General features: G+C 54.4%; 1 protein-coding gene across 1 annotated transcript; it reads left to right on the top strand.

Annotated features, from left to right (window-relative positions):
* Positions 1–298: 298 nt before the first annotated feature.
* On the top strand, positions 299–20,461 carry LOC137166552 (adhesion G protein-coupled receptor E1-like; the record flags this gene model as incomplete). The annotated part of the gene is made up of 12 exons (XM_067568323.1): positions 299–461; positions 1,128–1,283; positions 2,071–2,226; positions 3,477–3,632; positions 6,664–6,813; positions 7,339–7,406; positions 10,707–10,811; positions 11,490–11,667; positions 12,195–12,314; positions 12,982–13,187; positions 13,275–13,455; positions 20,322–20,461. Coding segments are annotated over 12 exons (1,779 nt in total), but the record flags the coding sequence as incomplete, so codon positions are not given.
* Between the last annotated feature and the right edge of the window lie 1,445 nt (positions 20,462–21,906).

Here is a 21,906-nt window from a genome sequence, read left to right on the forward strand (position 1 = left end):
TTCACATTGAAACTGAGGCTAAGGAGAGTGACCGCAACCGCCGCGGAGAAGAGAAAAATTGGGTGAAATTGAAAATGTTTCATGTGAACCGATGCCAGGCCCTGGTGGCTCGTCCCGTTTGCACTACCCGGGGAGTCCAGGCCTCCTGTGCAGTGGGAGAAACTTGCTGCCAGGCGGTGGATGGCGGCAGAGCTGTTTGCCAGGCGTCCAGGGATAAGAATCAGCGAATGGGGCGTGTGAAAGGAGTCGGTCCCGCTGTGTGTGTGTTTGGGGGGAGCCGCTCTGCACTAGCTGACCCTGTCCAGCTGTTCTCGCCCCTCCAGGTACCTCTGAGAGCTGCAGCAACCACCTGTCACACCTGCCAAACACTAAGTGTGTGAACAGCACCCACTCCACCTGCCGGGACGGATACCGGCCAAGTGGGAATCCAATCTTCAGCGATCCAACAGTCACCTGTGACGGTAACGGGGCTCCTGCCTTGTTCTTGGTGGGCTGGGCCAGAGCAGCCAACTCTAGGGCCTGTTGGGCAGGACTCAGCCCATCTGGGGAACAGGGGGCACCAGCACTAGTCAGGGCTGCCCTCCTGGGGAATTGAACCAGGGGATTCCAGATCTAGGAGCAGGAGCTGCTGCACCTGGGGCTAAAGAGCCAGAAGTCCTGGGCTCTCTGGATTGGGCACAGTTTGGGGTGGGGGGGTCTATCATATGGACCAGTCTGAACCCCAGCCTGGCCTTTAATCAGCCCTGGCGGCAGAGGCCCCACAGATCCCTACCTAGAGGAACAGAAAGGGGCAGCCAGCTACACCTTCTGCCTCCCCTCATATGCAGGGATCCATGGGGAGGGGAGGACAGAGGAGATTCAGTTTCTCTTTCCCCTCCCCCAAAACACAGGGAGCCTGGAGCCCCAGGGGGACATTCCCCCCACCCACCCTCACATGGGGGATCTGAGTGCAGGTGGAGTCGACTCCCCATTCCCAGGGCTGGGTGCTCAGGGGCCTGGGACAGAAATTCCAGCAACATAAATGAAGAACTGAGAATCGGGGCATTATTCACTCATAGCTCAGATCCCCAGTCACCTGGGTCCCACTGCCCAGCTCAGTGGACATCATGTCCCCTCCTGTGTTGCAGATATTAACGAGTGTCTGGAGCGGAGCCAGGCACACTGCGGACCCCACACACACTGCACCAACATGCCTGGGAGTTACAGTTGCAGCTGCATCGTTGGATATGAATCCAGCTCTGGGAAAGCCACGTTCAGGGGCATGAGTGAGAACACCTGCCGTGGTGAGCTCTCCCCTAGCCCTCACCTGCTGAGACACCCCCCACACACACCTCACACCTGCTCAGCCCAGACCTGGCAATGCACCAACTTTAGCAAAGGCAGGAGGCCGTCACTGAGGCTGTGATGAGACGTGACCCTCGTCTGTTCCCGCAGAGCTGGGGGCCGGGCTCACCCCTGTCCCCGACGCTTGGACGAGGAATAAACCACAGAGTTAGAAAGAGACCCACGGAGCAAACTCCTTGTGCTGCCGAGAAGCACCATGGAGACAGGAGGGGACCCTCAGTGGCCCCTCAGTGGCCCCAGAACGCAGCATCCGGTCTCCTAGTGCCCCCTTCAACCTCGGAAGGGGCCTTATGTGCGGGCCATGGGAATAGCTCAATGCCCTCTGCACACCATGGGCCCTGGGGGCAGGGAATATACACAGTGCAGGGCATCCCAGCCACGCCCCTGATCTTCCCCTTATGGACCCTGTGAGGCAGAGAATAGCTGCAGCACACGGCACCCAGGCCATGGCCCCTACATCAGGGGCTGGGAACAGGATAGAGGCGGGGCCCTAAAGCCGCTCCACACCAGCTGGGATATTCTTGTGCAGGGCGGGGGATTCTCAAGTGGCCGTTACGCTGCCAGAGCAGCCTAGTGCAGCCTGAGTGTTGCTGAGAATCAGGCCCTTGATTATAAACCTCAAAGAGGCCCAGTTGCCTGGGTCCCGTCACCCAGCTCAGTGCAGCGGGTGACACGGGGAACATCTCTCTGCCAGGACTGGACAGAGCCTCCCCTCTTCTGTTGCAGATATTGACGAGTGTCTGGAGCCCAGCCGGGCAGACTGCGGACCCCACGCACACTGCACCAACATGCCTGGGAGTTACTCTTGCAGCTGTGTCTATGGCTACGAGTTCAGCTCTGGGAAATCCACTTTCAGGGGCGTGAGTGAGAACACCTGCCGTGGTGAGCTACACCTGACCGCCATCCGCTGAGACACCCCCTCCCTCACACACTTCACGTGCCCATTCCAGGGCTGGCGCTGCACTGGGGCTTCTGCCAGCTTTGGCAAAGACACGAGGCCTCCACGGAGGCTGTGATGAGACGTGACCCTCGCCTGCTCCCGCAGAGCTGGGGGCTGGGCTCATCCCGGTCTCCAGAACTTTTATGGGGGATAAACCTCATGGAGCAAACTCCTTCCACCCGGAGCAGCATTAGCCCGTGGAATCACTGCTACCGACTGGCAGCCAGGCTGTGAGTGAGTCGAGTTTGAAAGAGGGACTGGCCACCTCTATGGGGAACGACAATCCCTGGGGCTGTGATAGTTAATGGACAATAATTCTGGGAGGGAGGAAAACATCCCACGTCAGGGCTTAAACTGACCTCTGATTATTAGAGACCTTCCTGGGGCAGATTATCCCACGGCTGCCGCGGGACAGTTACACCTTCCTCTGTAGCACCTGTCGCAGTCAGGATACTGGGGTAGATGGACTGACCCAGGCTGGCAATGCCGGTGTGTTCCCCTGTGATTGGAATGTGATAGGGATTTCTGCCACATTTCCACCCCTTGGGAGACCAAGCTTCAAATATGAACTACTTAATCTCCCCAAATCTTGGCCCCATTGAAGTCATTGGCCCCATTGTGGGACAGGGATTGACCCATACATGCCACAGTGACTGTTCTCCCATCTGTTATGTTCATTGCACACACGCACACAGTGGGAAACGAAGCATAAAATCCTCTCGCTGACCGGCTGCAACACAACACAAGGTTATTTCTTAAGTCCAGAACCCTAAAAGTCAAGAGCCCAAAACAGAGAGAGACAAAGCAGGCTGCTCCCTGTGACAGATGAGTATAACTCCCCCCACCCGTTTACTGTAGGCTAGCTCTTTTGCAAACAAACTGCTGAAAGAACCAGATCACACTTTCTGCACAGAGGCCCCGAGCCTGCAAGTCGGAGCAGGAAGGCCCCTTCCAGATTTAAAGTGAGAACTTGTGAGACTAACACAATTTTCAATACACCAAATTCTCAAGTGGCCGTTACGCTGCCAGAGCAGCCTGGTGTGGCCTGAGTATTGCTGAGAATCAGGCCTTTGATTGTTAAATTCAGTTGAGTCCCCATCGCCTGGGTCCCATCACCTGGCTCAGTGCAAGGGGTCATACGGGGAACATCTGCCTAGCAAGACTGGACAGAGCAACCCCTCCTGTGTTGCAGATATTGACGAGTGTCTGGGGCTGAGCCGGGTGGACTGCGGACCCCACACACACTGCACCAACATGCCTGGGAGTTACAGTTGCAGCTGTGCCATTGGATACAAGTCCAGCTCTGGGAAAGCCACATTCAGGAGTGCGAGTGAGAACACCTGCCGTGGTGAGCTCTCCCCTGGCCCTCATCTGCTGAGACCCGCCCACACACCTCACACCTACTGAGCCCAGACCTGGTGCTGCACCAACTTTGGCAAAGGCTCTAGGCCGTCACTGAGGCTGTGATGAGACGTGACCCTCGTCTGTTCCCGCAGAGCTGGGGGCCGGGCTCACCCCTGTCCCCGACGCTTGGACGAGGAATAAACCACAGAGTTAGAAAGAGACCCACACAGCAAACTCCTTGTGCTGCAGAGAAGCACCATGGAGACAGGAGGGGACCCTCGCCGGCTCCGGAACACAGCGTCCAGGCTGCTAGTGCCCCCCTGAGCCTGGGAAGGGGCCTTATGTGCGGACCATGGGAATAGCTCAGTGCGCTCTGCCCCCCATGGGTCCTGGGGGCAGGGAATATCCACAGTGCAGGGCAGCACAGCCACGCCCCTGACCTGCCCCTTATGCACCCTGTGGGGCAGAGAATAACTGCAGCACACGGCACCCAGGCCACATCCCCTACATCAGGGGCTGGGAACAGGGTGGGGGCAGGGCCCCTAAAGCTGCTCCACAGCAGCTGGGGAGGCCGCTTGTTCAGGGCAGGGGATTCTCAAGTGGCCGTTACGCTGCCAGAGCAGCCTAGTGCGGCCTGAGTGTTGCTGAGAATCAGGCCTTTGATTGTTAACCTCACAGGGGCTCAGTCGCCTGGGTCCCGTCACCCAGCTCAGTGCAGGGGGTGATACGGGGAACGTCTCCCTGCCAGGACTGGACAGAGCCTCCCTTCTTCTGTTTCAGATATTGACGAGTGTCTGGGGCCGAGCCAGGCAGACTGCGGACCCCACGCACACTGCACCAACATGCCTGGGAGTTACTATTGCAGCTGCATCAGTGGGTACGAGTCCAGCTCTGGGAAAGCCACGTTCAGGAGAGCGAGTGAGAACTGCCGTGGTGAGCTACACCTGACCGCCATCCGCTGAGACACCCCCTTCCCCACACACACTTCCCGTGCCCATTCCAGGGCTGGCGCTGCACCGGGGCTTCTGCCAGCTTTGGCAAAGACACGAGGCCGCCACGGAGGCTGTGATGAGACGTGACCCTCGCCTGCTTCCGCAGACCTGGGGGCTGGGCTCACCCCAGTCTCCAGCGCTTAGACAGGGGATAAACCCCATGGAGCAAACTCCTTCTACTCGGTGCAGCATTAGCCCGTGGAATCTCTGCTACCAACTGGCAGCCAGGCTGTGAGTGAGTCGAGTTTGAAAGAGGGACTGGCCGCCTCTATGGGGAACGACAATACCTGGGGCTGTGATAGTTAATGGACAATAATTCTGGGAGGGAGGAAAACATCCCACGTCAGGGCTTAAGCCGACCTCTGATTATTAGAGACCTTCCTGGGGCAGATTATCCCATGGCTGCAGCTGGACACTTACACCTTCCTCTGTAGCACCTGTCGCAGTCGGGATGTCGGGGGAGATGGGCCTTGGGACTGACCCAGGCTGGCAATGCCGGTGTGTTCCCCTGTGATTGGAACGTGATAGGGATTTCTGCCACATTTCCACCCCTTGGGAGACCAAGCTTCAAACATGGGCTCCTAAATCTCCCCAAATCTTGGCCCCATTGAAGTCATTGGCCCCATTGTGGGACAGGGATTGAACCATAGATGCCACAGTGACTTTTCTGCCGTCTGCTATGTCCATAGCACACACACACACAGTTGGAAAGGCAGCATAAAATCCTCTCGCTGGCCGGCTGCAGCACAACACAAGGTTATTTTTTAAGTCCAGAACCCTAACAGTCAAAAACCCAAAACAGAGAGAGACAAAGCAGGCTGCTCCCTGCGGCAGATGGGCATAATCCTCCCCTCCCTCTACTTCCCGCCCCTTTGCTCCAGGCTAGCTCTTTTGCAGACAGACTGCTGAAAAAACCAGATCACACACTTCTGCACGGAGATCCCCAGCCTGTAAACAGCACCAGGAAGGCCCCTTGCAGATGTAAAGTGAGAGCTTGTGAGGCTAACACAGTTTTCAATACACCAAATTCTCAAGTGGCCGTTACACTGCCAGAGCAGCCTAGTGTGGCCTGAGTGTTGCTGAGAATCCGGCCTTTGATTGTTAAATTCGGTGGGACAGTCTTGTGGAAACCAGGGTTTTCTCAGTGGTTTCATTACCACCAGCCAGCGGGGGTGAATTGAAGGAGTATTAGGCCCCTTGGACTAGACTTTGGCCTTGGTTATACTGGTGTAAAATCCAGAGCAGCCTTAATTACTCTAATAGTTTCTCCGGATTTATCCCAGTGGGAGAGCAGAATCAGGACCCACCTGGAGGGGAACCAGGCCTATGGCCACTCCGGCATTGCCTACTCCCAGGAGTAGGATATGCTGGCTTGGTCCCACGGCGGGAGCTCTCTGGCTGCTGATGGTGCTGAAAGTCCAGCTTCTTTCCACCCCCCTGCACCCACCACCTCCACCTACTGGTTAATTAATTCCGTGCCCCTCGCCCAGCCCCGCAAACAGTTCTGCCCCCTGCAGCAGCCCCCACATCTGCCCCTGACCCCCCAGCGCACCTCGGGTCCTCCTGCAGCAAGAGGGGCTCTTCACCCCTGTCTCCTGGAAGGGGGCCTGCCCAGGGTCTCTTTGTCCCTCCTCCACGCCTACGGATGAAGGGAGGAGGAGCAGAGAACAGATTGCTCCGTTTTTCACAGGAGGGGAGGGAGGAGAAGAGAGCAGAGATGCCGTGAGTTGCTGGGCTCTCTCTGTCCCCTCCCCTGTCCAAAAACTCTCCGCTTCTAAGGAATGACAAAGGGTCCCAGCCCCACCTGGTTTCGGGTCCCACTGGGGCCCTGAGTGAGACTCAATGGACTTCCTTTGTTCCCCTCTAGTGTTTGGTCCATCAGGAAGATAACTTTCTACTGCTGCCTGGCAATGGAATTGCTCCTTTAACGTACACCTCACTGTGGTGCTGAAAGTCCCAGGTTCAAAGCCCTGCTGATGACACCTCTGTGGTGAGGGATTCAAAACAGCTGCTCAGTGGGGCCTCTCTGATTTCCCCTCCCAGATATTGATGAATGTGCCAGATCCTCTGACATCTGCGGCCCGGGAGCCCTGTGCAACAACACCAGCGGGAGTTTCCAGTGTAGGTGCCCAGCCGGCCTAATCCCTTCCACCGGAGTCGGGAGCTGGGTATTGAACCAAACCACGTGTGAAGGTGAGTTCTCCCCCAGCGGGCAGAGGCGTCTGTACCCAGCAGGTCTCTCTGCAGAGTCCATGGAAACCAGGAAGTCTAGGAGACAGACAGGGGGCAGGGACAACTAGTTTCTCTCCCTCCTCACACTCAGTGGCGCCCTCTAGTGCACAGACTTGGGGCTACCAATGCCCCTGTGCTTGCAGAAGGAAAGCCTGCAAATTCATCCAGCCACCTTACCACATGCTCAGACCAGCTGGAGGGGGGCAGGTGCCCAGAGTCATGTGCGGGAAGCAGGGGACAGGAGCAGGAGGGCGGGGCAAAGCGCAGTGTAAATGGAGGGGACAGAGCCACGGAGTGAGATGGGGAGGAAGGGAGGGAGTTTTATTAGAGCAGCCGCTTGTTAAACTGTTGGCAGCGCAGCATGTAGACAGAGAGCAGCCAGCGGGGCCGGAGCACAGGGGGATTTTCCCTCAAGCAGGAGCCAGTTCATATGAAAACCTACGGTGAAAGCGCTAATATCTGCTCCTCTCTTCCCGCTGCTCCAAGACCCCTGCTATAACAGCAGCGCTGAGCTGGAGAGAATCAAAGAGAGGCGCAGGAACTGCTCTGTGCAGGTACCTTTGAACCCATCCTTCATTTGGTGGGGATTTTGCCCTGTCTTTTGTGCCACCAATATGGAAATTCCCAGACAAAAACCTTTGTTGTTGGTTTTTCGGTAGCGCCTAGAACCCCCAGCCAAGATTAAGGCACTGCTGGGTTTGTTCCTTTCATAGCTGGGACCCGATCCTCCTCCTCCTCTTCCTCCTCCTGCTAGGCTGGTCCCATCTACGTGCCATCAGCTGTTCTATCTTCGAGTGATTGCTCATGTCCATTCCAATATAGGTGTGTGCATGCCACAGTGCAGGGTTCCCGGAACTTTTCTCCCCTTAGCAGACCCCGTGGGGCCGGCTCTGGTGCCCCCTGGAGTGCCACGCTCATGCCGCAGCACATGAGGCACTGCCGGCCCTACGCACCCTCAGTCTCTTCTTTCCGCCCGTGACGGTTGGATGGAACTAGCCTTGCTCTCTGCAAGTGCCATTCCCCTTCTTTGATCTCTTTGTTAATCAAAGTACCTAGTTAGTTTAAGTAGTTGTTAAGTGCTGTAGATTAGGAAGAAGTCCCTGACGGACTTAAGGTGGCCGGGCTATGTCCCGGCCGCCTGGGTTTAACCCCATCCGTGTCCCGTCCCCCCCCACTCGGTACCTGAAGTGCTTGGGGGGACAGCAGACGAGTAAGATATGCAAGGCTGTAAACAGTGAGCAATCCGGTTTAAAGCCATGCTCCCAGCGCAGCGCTCCGCTCTGTGTCCGGGTCGTCCTGCTCCCCCTCGGTGCAGAGCGCACCGTGGGCACCGGATTCCACTCGGCACAGAGCAGCATCCCCAGTGCCGACAACGAGGAGAGCGCATGGAGCGCGGACACTCCCCTGCGCCGTGGGTACAGGCAGGGTCGACAGAGATGCACCAGCCACGAGCCGTTGAGTCCCCTCCGGGTCTGCATCTCTGTGCAGGGGTCCACCCCCGACTCTTCGGAGTGGGAGAGTGCCCCTGCCAGCGCGGAGGCTGGCGGCATGAGCCTTGTTGGCCGCCCCATGCCACCTCCACCTCAGTAATGGGACAGAATCCTCAGGTATGTGTTCCCGCCCACTCCACTCCTGCCAAAGGTCTTACTGAACATAAACAGGGGCAGGGCGGATGTCATATTCACAACTCAGGCCTGACCGAGTCAGCGCTGGCTCAGCATGCTGCTGGACCTTTCGTTCGCCCCGCCCATGGGGCTCCCGAGGTGGCATGACCATCTCTCCCAGGACCACAGTGGCCTGTTGCACCCAGTCCTGGATTCCCTGCAGCTCACGGCCTGGAGGCTCTGTGGCTGACGGAGGTAGGGTGGCCTGCTCGATTTGGTCCCACAACTCCTGCTGGGCAGCAGGGACCCTTCTACACGGGTCGTGTATCAAACTAAGTGGTCATGGTTTACCTCTTGGGCGGATCCCGGGGCATTCCACCAGCCTCTTGCCTCTGCAGGCAACCCTGGAGTACTCCGGGGTCTGGTGCTGACTAGTTGAAGGTCCACTTGGCAGCTACTTTGGCCTTCCATTACCCGCTAGTGGGGAGATCCCCGTTCTCCCATCTCACGTTGGTCAGGGTGCTCAAGGGGTGGAGAGGCAGTATCCTCAGGTCCACTACCCAGTGCCTCCCTGGGATATCAGCCTGGTCCTCTCGAGACTCATAGGGCCCTTCCCCTTGGAACCCGTGGCTTAGAATCATACAATCACAGAATATTAGAGTTGGAAGGGACCTCAGGAGGTCATCTAGTCCAACCCCCTGCTCAAAGCAGGACTAACCTCAGCTAAATCATCCCAGTCAGGGCTTTGTCAAGCCTCAGCTTAAAAACCTCTAAGGATGGAGATTCCACCACCTCCCTAGGTAACCCATTCCAGTGCTTCACCACCCTCCTAGTGAAAAACTTTTTCCTAATGTCCAACCTCATGCCCTCTGCCACGCTTCGTGGATGGTAGCCTTCCGGGCGGCCATTACCTCAGCTTGGGGGGTCTCCAAAATTAAGGCCTTGACCTCGGAGCCCCCTTATACACTATTCTATATGGATAAACAGCAGTGCAGGCCATGCCGGCCTCCTAGCCTGGGTTGGTTTCTGAACCTCGTTGTAACCACGATTGATCTCCCTGTGTTTTCCCAAACCGCGTGGTCTGGGTTTGGAGATGGCATTCGCCAGACGCGAGACAAGCCCTGGCCTGTTACATTGAAGACGTGGCCGTTCCGGAAATTGGCACAGCTCCTCGCCACGGCGGGGGACCGGATGAAAGGATCACTGGTCTGCACCCAGCACATCTCCGCCTGGATCACATCCTGCATCAAGTGCTGCTACGAGCAGGCGGATGTGCCGATGCCGGGTGTCATCACAGTGCATTCACTCAGAGCTAAGGCCTCGTCTGCGGCTTTTCTGGACAGGGTGCCCCTGCAGGACGTCTGCAAAGCAGCCGCCTGGTCATTGGTGCACACCTTCACGTCCCACTACCCATCGTGCAGCAGGCAAGAGAGGACGTAGGATTCAGCAGAGCCGTGCTGAGGACAGCTCACCGGTAACTCCTACCCACCTCCGAGGGATGGCTGTTAGTCACCTAGAGTGCAATGGACATGAGCAATCACTCGAAGATAGAAAACAAGGTTACTTACCAGTAACTGCTGTTCTTCGAGATGTGTTGCTCATGTCCATTGCACACCCACCCCCCGTCCCCGCTGTCGGAGTCGGCAGAAAGAAAGGACTGAGGGGGCGTAGGGTCGGCAGTGCCTCATATACCACGGCATGTGAGTGGGACTCCAGGGGCCACCAGAGCCGGCCCTACGGGGTCTGCTAAGGGGAAAAAAGTTCCGGGAACCGTGCACGGTGGTGTGCACTGACCTATAGTGGAATGGACATGAGCAACACAGCTCGAAGCACATCAGTTACTAGTAAATAACCCTGTGTTCAAGTCCTTCTCCCGTCTAGTCTGTCTTGGAGCAGTTCCTCGGAAACTCTGCAGCTCATCAAATCCTTTTGTATGACATCCCCCCATCGAGTTGTGGGTTCCCCGATCCTTCTCTTACCTTCCGCTTCTACGTTCAGCACTTTGTTCCCTGTTTATTCTTCTGACCTTCTTCTCACACACCCGCACCTGTTCCGTTTCTCCGCATGAATCTCACTGCGGTAACAGCCCATCGGGCGTGTCCTGGGCTGCACAAGTCTGATACAGTCTTCAGGGATCTAGGGCCCGATTCTGAAAAGCTTCAGTCACACAATTAAGGGTGTCAGGATCAGGCCCCTGCATGTTTGCCCTGCAGTGCCTGCAGAACTCACCCTCTGCCCTGGTCTCTGCAGGGAGAGCTGAGCAGCAGCAGCAGCAGTTTTTGCTCTTTCCTGAATTCGACCTTAGAGATTTTGACGTCGACGTGTGGAGCTGGGAGCGTGGCATTATCTCTAGAGGTGAGAGGCTCCACCCCCTGAATGTGCCCTGCTGGCTAGGGCCCCCCTGTGTGCCCCACAGCCCAGATCCCTGCCTGCTGCTCAGCCGGTTTAGGAGTCTCACTGCGGGTGACAGATACTCTTCAGAAAATATCTGTGCCCTCCACTGGTGTGTGTGTGTGTGTGTGTGTGTGTGCGTATGTGTCCTCTAGTGGTGTAGGTGGGTGTGGGCACGTGCAGATGCCCTCTGGTGGTGACAGTTGTGTGCGTCCACACACCCTCTAATGAGTTGTGTGCACATGTGTCTTTGTCCACCCTCTAGTGTTCAGAACTGTTGTATTGTGCATCAGTAGCCCCATACTGCTAATAGTTAATGGGGATTCTCCTTCAGCTCATCAGTCTGGATCTCTCCCCGCTCTGCCATAGCTTTCTGACCTCGGCAGCCGTGGGCTCGTGACAATGTTATGCCCTGGGAGGGAGGGATGGGGGAGCGGGGGACGAAGAAGGAATGACAAAGGGGTCCAGCCCCTCCTACCTTTGTAAAGGGTTCCCCTCTGAGAACACTGCAGCCCCTGAGCTGGGAGAGGCTGTGACGCCCGATGTCCCTAAGACACATCACTGTCCCCTGTGAACACATGGGACGTGGCGCTTGAGCCCCCGGACTCCTCGCTTCCAGGGTGTTTCCTTTCCTCTCCCCAGGAAGTGATTCGCACTTTCAGCGCCCTCAGGAGCAGCACCTCCGTCTGGGACAGCACGAGCGAGGGGGAGGTGGCGTTAGCCGTGGACGTCCTGCTGCAGAGCGTGGAGGAGGCCGCGCTGGCCACTGCGCACAGGTCTCCGGGAAGGATGACACAGAGCGTGACAACAGAGTCTATGGGTGAGGGGGGACGGGTGGCTCTCAGCGCTGCCTGCTGGCTGCTGGGAGATCCGGGGTTCTACACGGGGCCCCAAATCCACTGGAAGTTGGAGCCGAAATATCTGTGTGGCTGTGAGCCTGTGGTAAACACAGACACGGACCTGCCCTGACCCGGCCCAGGAAATAGAGCCCAGCCCTGCCAGTGCCCCCGGGAGCAACAGCAACTGCTTGAGAAGGGGTTAAATGCAACACTTGGCAATCCACCATAGGGGCTTTACACACACACCCCCCCCGGGGGTACTCCCCTTGCTGTGCACAGCATCCCCAGGGAGACACAGACAGAATGTGGGAAGGGGGCATGGAGGGGTGCCCAATGGGACTCAGAGGGGGGAGCTCCAAACTTCCCCCTCCCCCAGTGGGGAAGAGCCCTGATGCCCCGCGGCACCAAGTGGCGTGGGAGGGGGCGTGGAGCTGGCCCAGCCGGGACGGATTCCCAGGAAAGTGGTTTCACAGCGAGGGGCTCTGTCATCTCCCCCTCTCCCCTGCAGCTGTCCAGACACAGCTCATCACAGGGGACTGCAGCCAGGACAGCGAGGTCTTCAGGCTGAGTGCTCATGGGGAGACGATGGACGTCCACTGCGATACAGTCACTGGGGCAGCCACACAAGGTACCATCCTGGGGATGGAGACACCCAGGGCCCAAACCACAGCACAGAGCCATTCCCAGGCACCGAACCCAGACCAGGTTCCCCCATTCCTCCATCCCCAGGGATCTGCAGGCTGGGACCCTCACCTCTGTCTCTAACACCAGAGTGCTCCTTCTCAGGCTGTGGGGCTGTGAGCTGTGCAGACCCCTTCGTTCCCAGCTGCCCTACAGCTTGAGATCCAAGCGGTGAGGGTCTGTGTGGTCCGAGGGGAGGCAGCTGATGCAAGGGTCTCTGGTAGGACATGGGCCCAGAGAATGGAAAGAGCATGGACCCCCGAATGGGATGAGAGGGGACCAGGGTAACATGTACCCTCAGCTGCCACATTCAGGCTGGTGGCCCCTAATCCTCCAGCACCAGGGGAAGCTCGTCCCTGGCCAGCCCCTCTGCCTCCTCTCACTGAGAAAAATGATATCATCATCTCTGCTTCCTGCAGCCAAAAGCTTCCAGCCAGACGTGTTCCTGGGGACTCGAGAGAGGAGGTGGCATGGTCCAGTGGCGAAATCTTATGAGTTGTGGCCAGGACTCCTGGGTTCCATTCCCAGATCTGCAACGGGCTCGCTGGGACCCCTGGTTGCTGAGCACCTGGCTGGCTCATTCTTTGCCATAGCGTCTCCGTCTCCTCTCCCAGCAGGTCTGACGGCTGCTACTGCTTTTATTTCTTACTCCACACTGGGCTCCATCATCAACAGGAGACTTCTCAGCCAGGGAAAACCACCAGCTGGTGGGACGCTGGGGAATAGTCACCTCAACTCCAGGGTGGTGAGTGGGGCCGTCGGAGGCAGGAGACACATTCACCTCTCCAGACCTGCAAACTTCACCCTGCCCCACAGCCAGGTCTGTTACTGCGCGTATAGACACGTGCTAACCCAAACAACGCTCTGTGCTCCCGTGGGGATGAGGATGATTCTGTTGTGTTTCCAGGACATACAATCGAAGGAAGAGTCTCTCTGCGTCTACTGGAAATTCGTGGGCGGGGAAGGCACCTGGTCTCGGGACGGCTGCACCGTTCTGCACGCGAACAGCACTCACACCACCTGCAGCTGCGACCATCTCTCCAGCTTCGCCCTCCTTATGGCTCCCACCGCAGTGACGGTATCTCGGTGTTAGACTCGGATCGCAGGGCGGGACTCTCAGCACCAGCCGCACTCTGCCATTGCTTGGGCAAAACTGTCACAGAATCCATTGTCCGGTGTCCTTTGTCTCAGTTTTTCCCCTTGCACGGTGAAAGTCCAACAAATGCTCCTTGAACCTGCCTTTGCCCTCTCCCTCCACTGCACCCCACTCACGCCTTGGTCAGCGAAGGCCCAGAGTTCAGAGGTGTGTTCACATGAGTTCCCCTCCCACCACAGGGGTGGGGAAGATGGCATTAGAAATGCCTCAGCTACTGCTGCCTCCATCTGTGCAACTTAGGTCTGGTCTCCAGGACAGACCTATACCGGTATGACTACGTCGTTTGGCATGTGAAAAATCTACTTCCCTGAGTGACGTAGTTATACTGTCCTATCACCCCATGTAGACAATGCCGTGTCAGCAGGAGAGCTTCTCCTGTCGACGCAGCTACCAGCTCTCGGGAAGGTGGATTGATAAAGCCAATAGGAGAAGCTCTCTCCCGTCGATTTAGAGCATCTTCATTAAAGCACTACAGTGCCGATGCAGCATTTTAAGTGTAGATGTACCCTGAGGTTCAGCAGCTAGACCTGGTTATCAGCGATTTCAGGTCTAATGATCACTTAACAAAACAAAGACTCTCATTTGAGTCGAATCAGCGGTGTCTTGAAACAGGGTGGAAGGAGAGAGTTAAACGGCAGCTACAATTGTTTTGGCAGAGCCCACATCACAGGGTACAAAGACCTGTCTTCACGCAATCAGGATCACAACATGCCACTACCCCTGCACTCAGTACTCAAGTGATTTGTCACCTAGCACTAGCCAAAACTGATCACTCTGGCAAAGCAATTCCCACTGCTGAATTCCTAGGCAGAGCAGGTGGACTTTGCAAAAACAGCCTCTTCCTGAAGTCTTTCCTCCCAGGGTGACACACTGCACCCCAAAGCAGCACCCTGTGAACCCCATATTCATACTTTCAGTGTGGCTGTAATAGTTCATACTAAGCAGGCCAGATAAATATCTGATGAAAGGTCAGAATATCTTAAACCCATTGTGCTGTCTAAATACGTGTAGCGTCATTGTGTATCAAGTTATGAGATTTTGCTGCATAGTTGTTAGAGAAATATGCTGTATGTTTAAGAGTCTCTTCTACCAGGGCAGTAGCCCCCGCCCAGCAGAGTGTGAAGTGACTAATTTCCAGCAGGGAATCTGCAACGGGATACAAAGGATTTACAATACAGTGACAGCAGCGGAATACTGTACAATGGAGATTGCTCAACTCTATGACTCAGTCGCACAAGACGACACCACGGGGGTGGGATGGAGCAATCTTGTGAGTCAGCAGAGCCCACCTGGACGTGCCTGTACTCATGTCTACTAGTTGCTTGGTCAAAAGATGTAAAATAAGGGACAAGATCTGCAAGCTTTGGCCTTTCTCCTCCACACCTATGCTGGAAGCAATGAGAGTGCTGAGAGACAAAGACTTCGGCAGGAGACTGGTCCCTAGTTTCAGGGAGAAGCTTGTGCATTGAGAACTACAACATCCAGTGAGGTGAGAAAGATTGCTTTATCTAGAGTTCACCTGGTGTTATCACGATTAAGATTTAAATTGTGTGTTTATCTTTATTTTCTTTGGTACCAATCTTTTTGCCTACCACTTAAGCTCACTTAAAATCCAGCTTTCTGTAGTTAATAAATCTGTTTTATGTTTGAACCAACACAGTGCATTTCAGCTGAAGTGTTTGGGAAATCTCAGCTAAGTTAACAAAAGCTTGTTTGTGTCCTCTCCATGAAGAACATGGAGGAAAAGTGGAGGCCTGTGTGTCTGGAACAGCTCCCTGCTCCGCTCAGCCCCAGACACGGCCACCTCTGCATGGGAGAGGAAGCTGCTGGTTTATTACAAACTGCTGATTTCTGCTTCTAGTCAGGAATCCAGAGGGGGATCTTCCCTAGGTCATTACAAGGCCTGGTGGTTGAGGAGATATCAACAAGACCCTTTCACCTTCAGAGCAGCACCGGACCCCTCGATTAGGAGGTAGATAGGATCAGCCTCTGGGACCTGCCCCCTAATAATCCCTACCACTTCTGTAGTGCCTTTCCTCAGAAGATCTCAATGCCTTTACAAAGGAGGCCGTTATCAATATTTGCCCTCAAAATGTCCTGCCCCCTTCCTCCTCTTTCATATCTCTGATCACTCTCAGTGCTTTCTGTTGGTTCTCTTCCTCCTTCACCAAGTTCTCATGTTGTAACAATCGCCACCACAGGGCAGCAGCCGTGCGTGAATTTAGAACCTGCAGAACCAAACCCCAGATCTTCACCGCTTGTACCGAATGGTATCTCAGTTAGATGGCAGAAGTAGTAGGCTTTTATCCTTCATGAGGGCCAGCTGTGAAACGGGGACAAGCTAAGCTAAGGCTGGCTGCTAACCAAAGTCTGGTCAGGGTAATTGAAGAGGCCTGGTGGTCGGTATCCACTAGGTACTGCCAGCATTTCAGAACACCATGTCCCCCGTCAGCCCCTCTGCTCTGCCAACCTCAGAGCACCAGGCCACTCCCCTCTCCGTCCTTCTGACTCAGCCCTTCCCTGATGCCCAAGCAAGTGGCGTTCATTACTGTCAAGGCAATAACACTCCCAAGTGACAATCCCAGGCTTCTTGGTGTGTCTTGACTCCTCACACCCCTGTGGATTCCAGTGGCTTTGGAGCTGTTCACTTGTGTGTCATATGCCCTATGATGCTAACAGAGCTTCTCTGTTAGCTCAGGCCCCAGGGCTTTCAGAGTGGGAGGGTCTGGGGTACATCTTTGTGGCTGCGATGTTCTGAGCTGGCTTTGTGGGAAGCACTGAGCAGGCCTGGGGAGATCTGGATTTGTTACAATAGAAGGAAGGAAGGGAGGGGAAAAAATCTGCCAGCTTCCAAGGTCATCTCAGGGCCATTCTTCCTCAGCAGCAGGGCAGGAGCCCGGGTAGGAGACTGAAAAGTGACGCTGGGTACAGAAGAAAATTAGCAAGAACGTCAGCCCACAGACCTTCTGGGGGAACTGAGAGTGCGAACCCAGAGAGATCTGCAGGGTGGATGGTGAAGATGAGCAATTTTCCAGAGGTCTGTCTACCTCCCATGGCCCCCATGACCCTCCTCTGTGGTTTCCAGCCTGGCTGAGGTCAGACTGTTTGAATTTTACTTATGATCTTCAACTGCAACAAGTTCAGAAAAAACAAAAAAAATGTAGCTGTGTCCAGATGACGTTGCCTGCTCTCAAGGTGCAATCAACCAGCAAAGCGTATCATGTCATCCTCTGGTGGCTGAGCCGCTCAGCTATAACAGCCTACTGCTGCTGCCAGGTGGTGGAGCTGCTCCTCAGCCTCAAGAGGTGGCAGTTTAGGATTCGAAGCCTGCTGCAAATTGTTATCAACCCAGCTGCCACATTGCTGAGCCTCAGTATCTTACAATGGAAGAGCAACCCTGGGGAGGTGGAAGGTTTGGAGGTACGTAGACAGCAGCCAGGAAAGAAGCCCTCACCTTTTGGCTCCGAGAGCTTCCCTGGGCTTTTGGGGGGTCGATCAGCAGGCAAAGGGGTGCATTCCCTCTGTCGGGGCTGACCCAGGGGGGACCTGAATCTCTGTGACCGAGGGCTGGCCAGGAATTTTTCAGTTCCTGTTTGTATCAGTGGGTCACAGTCCAGAGTTAGGGAAAGAAAATTAAAACCAGAAACATGTACATTCTTCCTAGAAGGCTGCAGCATAATCCAGAAATCTAACACCCACCAACCTATTACAGAGAGTCGGCTGTTCCCTAAAGCAGACAGACACAACTCACCGCGCCTCACAGAGCCCCCCACCCTTCACACAGGACAAGGAAAACCCCTCCCAGATGTAAAATGGCAGCCTGCAATCTTCACACCGTTTTCAATACGCCTCACTCTGCCTCCTGTGAATGCCTCACTGTTTCTGTGTCTGTCCTCAGGCGCTCTTGTTATGTCAGGCTTCCTATGTATAAGTGGGGGAATGGCCCGCTATTGTGGGGAACTTTCCTGGCTCATGCACTACCCCAGTGGGGTTGGCTAGCGACAGGATCTGAGTCCTTGCCCCCACTCCCTTTACCCAGAGGCCCACCTGATCTCAAAGGCTCCCCTCCCATTTGTCTGTGTGGTGGGGTCCATGTAATCCCAACAAGTCTGGGCCCAGGATTCCTGGGGCTCAACCCCCAATCCTGCCATGGTCCCTTAGGGCAGGGGCTAGGGTGTCCCCACTCCAGGCTACTAACTCTGCACAGAGCGCGTCCCTGACCCACTGGTCATTGCATACAGTGCAAATAATACAATGTATTAAACAAACATCCCAATGTGCAGAAAGAACAGCAAATATGGTAGGCGTCCAGCTTGGTTTAACAAAGAAGTCTTTGGTGATCTTAAACACAAAAAAGAAGCTTACAAGAAGTGGAAGCTTGGTCAGATGACTAGGGAGGATTATAAAAACACTGTTCGAACATGCAGGAATGAAATCAGGAAGGCCAAAGCACAATTGGAGTTGCAGCTAGTAAGGGCTGTGAAGGGTAACAAGAAGGGTTTCTACAGGTATGTTGCCAACAAAAGGAAGATTAGGGAAAGTGTGGACCCCTTACAGAATGGGGAAGGCAACCTAGTGACAGAGGATGTGGAGAAAGCTGAGGTACTCAATGCCTTTTTTGCCTCTGTCTTCACAGACAAGGTCAGCTCCCAGGCTGCTGCACTGGGCGGCACAGAATGGGAAGGAGCTGAACATCCCGCAGTGCTGAAGGAACAGATCCAAGACGATTTAGGAAGATTGGACATACACAAGACCATGGAGCCAGATGCAATACATCCAAGGGAGTTGGCCGAGGTGATTTCAGAGCCATTGGCTATTATCTTTGAAAGCTCGTGGCAACTTGGGGGAGGTCCCTGATGTCTGGAAAAAGCAAATATAGTGCCCATCTTCAAGAAAGGGAGGAAAGAAGATCCAGGAAACTACAGACCGGTCAGGCTCACCTCAATCCCTGGAAAAATCATGGAGCAGGTCCTCAAGGAATCCATTTTAAGGCACGGAAGAGAGGAAGGTGATCAGGAAGTGTCAACATGGATGCACCAAGGGAAAGTCATGCCTGACCAACCTGATTGCCTTCTATGATGAGGTGACTGGCTCTGTGGATGTAGGGAAGGCGGTGGATGTGATATACCTTGACTTTAACAAAGCTTTTGATACTGTCTCTCACAGTATTCTTATGAGCAAGTTAAAGAAGTATGGGTTGGATGAATGGACTATAAAATGGATAGAGAACTGGCTAGAGCACAGGGCTCAACGAGTAGTGATCAATGGCTCCATGTCTAGCTGGCAACCAGTCACAAGCGGAGTGCCCCAGGGGTCGGTCCTGGGGCCAATTTTGCTCAACATCTTCATTAATGATCTGGAGGATTGGATAGATTGCACCCTCAGCAAGTTTGCAGATGACACTAAGCTGGGGGAGTGGTAGATACCCTGGAAGGTAGGGATAGGATACAGAAGGACCTAAAGAAACTGGAGGACTGGGCCAAAAGAAATCTCATGAGGTTCAACAAAGAAAAGTGCAGAGTCCTCCACTTAGGAAGGAAGAATCCCATGCACAGCTATAGACTGGGGACCGATAAGTGGGCAGCAGTTCTGCAGAAAAGGACCTGGGGGTAACAGTGGATAAGAAGCTGGATATGAGTCAACAGTGTGCCCTGGTTGCCAAGAAGGCTAATAGCATATTGGGCTGCATTAGTAGGAGCATTGCCAACAGATTGCGGGAAGTGATTATTCTCCTCTATTCGGCATTGGTGAGGGCGCATTTAGAGTATTGTGTCCAGTTTTGGGTCCCCCACTACAAAAAGGATGTGGAGAAGTTGGAGAGAGTCCAGCAGAGGGCAACAAAAATGATTAGGGGGCTGGAGTACGAGACTTATGAGGAGAAGCTGAAGGAACTAGTCTTGTTTAGTCTGCAGAAGAGAAGAATGGGGGGATTTGATAGCGTCCTTCAACTACCCGAAGGGGGGTTCCAGGGACGATGGGGCTAGGCTGTTCTCGGTGGTGGCAGATGACAGAAAAAGGAGCAACGGTCTCAAGTTGCAGGGCGGGAGGTCTAAGTTGGACATTAGGAAAACGTTTTTCACTAGGAGGGTGGTGAAGCTCTGGAATGGGTTACCTAGGGTCATGGTGGAATCTCCATCTTTAGAGGTTTTTAAGCTGCGGCTTGATAAAACCCTCACACTGAGGTTAGTCCTGCTTTGAGCAGGGGGTTGGACTAGATATCTCCTGACGTCCCTTTCAACGCTATGATTCTATAACTCAAAGGTAACAGCAAATACATTTTTTTATGTACATCAGAAGCTGGAAGCCTGCTAAAGCAGTGTTTCTGAACGCCCAGTCCATGGGCCGGCACCGGTCTCTGAGATCTCCCTGACACAGTTTAGAAAAGCACCAAGCTGGTCCCTGGCATCAAAAAGGGAGAGATGATAAAGAGATGATAAAGGTCAATAAAATCATGACCAGTGTGGAGAACATAAATAAGGAAGTGTTATTTACTCCTTCTCATAACACAAGATCTGGGGGGGTCACCCAATGACATTAATACACAGTAGAGTTTAAATTAACAAAAGGAAATATTTCTTCACCCAAAGCACAGTCAACCTGTGGAACTCCTTGCCAGAGGATGTTGTGCAGACCAAGACTACAAGGGGTTAAAAAAAGAACTAGATAAACTCATGAAGGATAGGTCCATCAATGGCTTTTAGCCAGGATAGGCAGAGATTGTTGATTGCTAGAAGCTGGGCGTGGATGACAGGGGATGGCTCACTTGATGATGACCTGTTCTGTTCATTCCCTCTGAAGCACTTGGCATTGGCCGCTGTCGGAAGACAGAATACTGGGCTAAATGGATCTTTGGTCTGACGCCGTATGGTGGTTCTTATGATGACCAGAATGAGGATCACCAGCTGCTGATTCATGAGAACAGGACTGACTATAATTAAAGGGGCAGGGATGTGTTTGTGTGTGTAGCATCTTTAGCTAAAAGAGCCTTTCTCCCAGCTGTTTCTCAGGCATTTGAGTTAAATGTGCGTCCACAAAAATGAAAAGGAAGACGCCAAAGGGCCAAACTCTGCTCCCAGTTACACCAGCAAAAATCTAGAGTGAAGTCAATAGTGTGACTCAGAATTTACACAGGTGTAAATGGGGGCAGATGCTGGCTTAAATAGTTCAAAAACTTTGGAGAAAAATAATCACTTCCCCTGCCAGTCAGTGAGGTGTCCGCTGCACAGGGTCTGTAATGCTGTCAGTCCTGACAGTTCCCCAGTCACTCACAGAGCTTCTAGCGACAGCAGCAGGGGTGAGACCTCGATTTCTGATCTGTCTTTAAAAAGAGGAAAAACCAGAATCCTTTTTGAGCTTTCTTTGAGCACCATACGGGAGCAAAAAAGGGAAGGAACCCAACTGCCACCGCCAGGGAACCAGCAACACGCGTAGCAGCAGGCTCCTCATAGCTAGCTAGAGAGCTGGCACATCTCACTGTGGGGAGGGTCCAGACTCCAGCCTGTGTTCCTGGGTCCTCCTGGCCCCACTGAGGTTCTCCCGCAGGGTTCAGCATCTGCTCCAGGTCTCCATCTTCTCTCTCAGTCATGCAGGCTCCTTCCTCTTTGGGGCAAGGTTAGCATTCTGTGTCCTCTGCTGTCAGCTCCCTCTGGGCTTCCTGCCCCCGGAGCGTGTCTTATACCACGCAGTGACTCAGGCGCTCCCGGGGTGTGGCCTGCATGTGTGATGTCAGGGCACCGCCCCCCCCCTGCACTGGGCAGTGGTGACCCTGAGTCAGTCACAGCATCAAAGAGGGAGCAGCCCTGCTAATGCAGCATTTCAGAGCAGGATTGCTCTCCCCAGGCTAGTTTAAAGATAACAGGATTGAGTGCAGTTGTCGGGATCAGGGATTGAACCCCGGCCCTCTGGATCTAACAGGATGAGCTGCTACTACCCGAGATAAAAGAATCAACCCAGTAACCATGCTGTAGCAGCCTCATAAACGTCGCTCCATGACCCAGCCACTGCAGGGAGACAAGGTGTGTCCATACGGGTTATGCAAATCTCCCTAGCCATTCAGCTCCCACCCTGCCCCTGAGGGAGACAATTCACAGCGGGCACCATCTCCCCCTGACAGTATTCCCGGGTGTGCATAAAGAGGGCGAGCCGTGAGGTGGCAAAATTTGCAGGCAATACAAAATTACTCAAGATAGCGAAGGCCAAAGCTACCTGTGAAGAGCTAACACAGGGAATCTCCGTAACCAGGCAACAAGATGGCAGATGAAATCCAGGGTTGACAATTCAGTGTTGCACACTGGAAAGCATAATCCCAACTGTACACACACCCCTGGTGTCTAAACTAGCTGTTACCATGCAAAAACAAAGGGATCGTGGAGTCAGCGGGGCG

Source organism: Emydura macquarii, unplaced genomic scaffold (assembly GCF_026122565.2).
Source record: "Emydura macquarii macquarii isolate MOO-44397 ecotype Brisbane River unplaced genomic scaffold, CSIRO-AGI_Emac_v2 contig_2878, whole genome shotgun sequence".
Classification (NCBI taxonomy): Eukaryota; Metazoa; Chordata; order Testudines; family Chelidae; genus Emydura; species Emydura macquarii.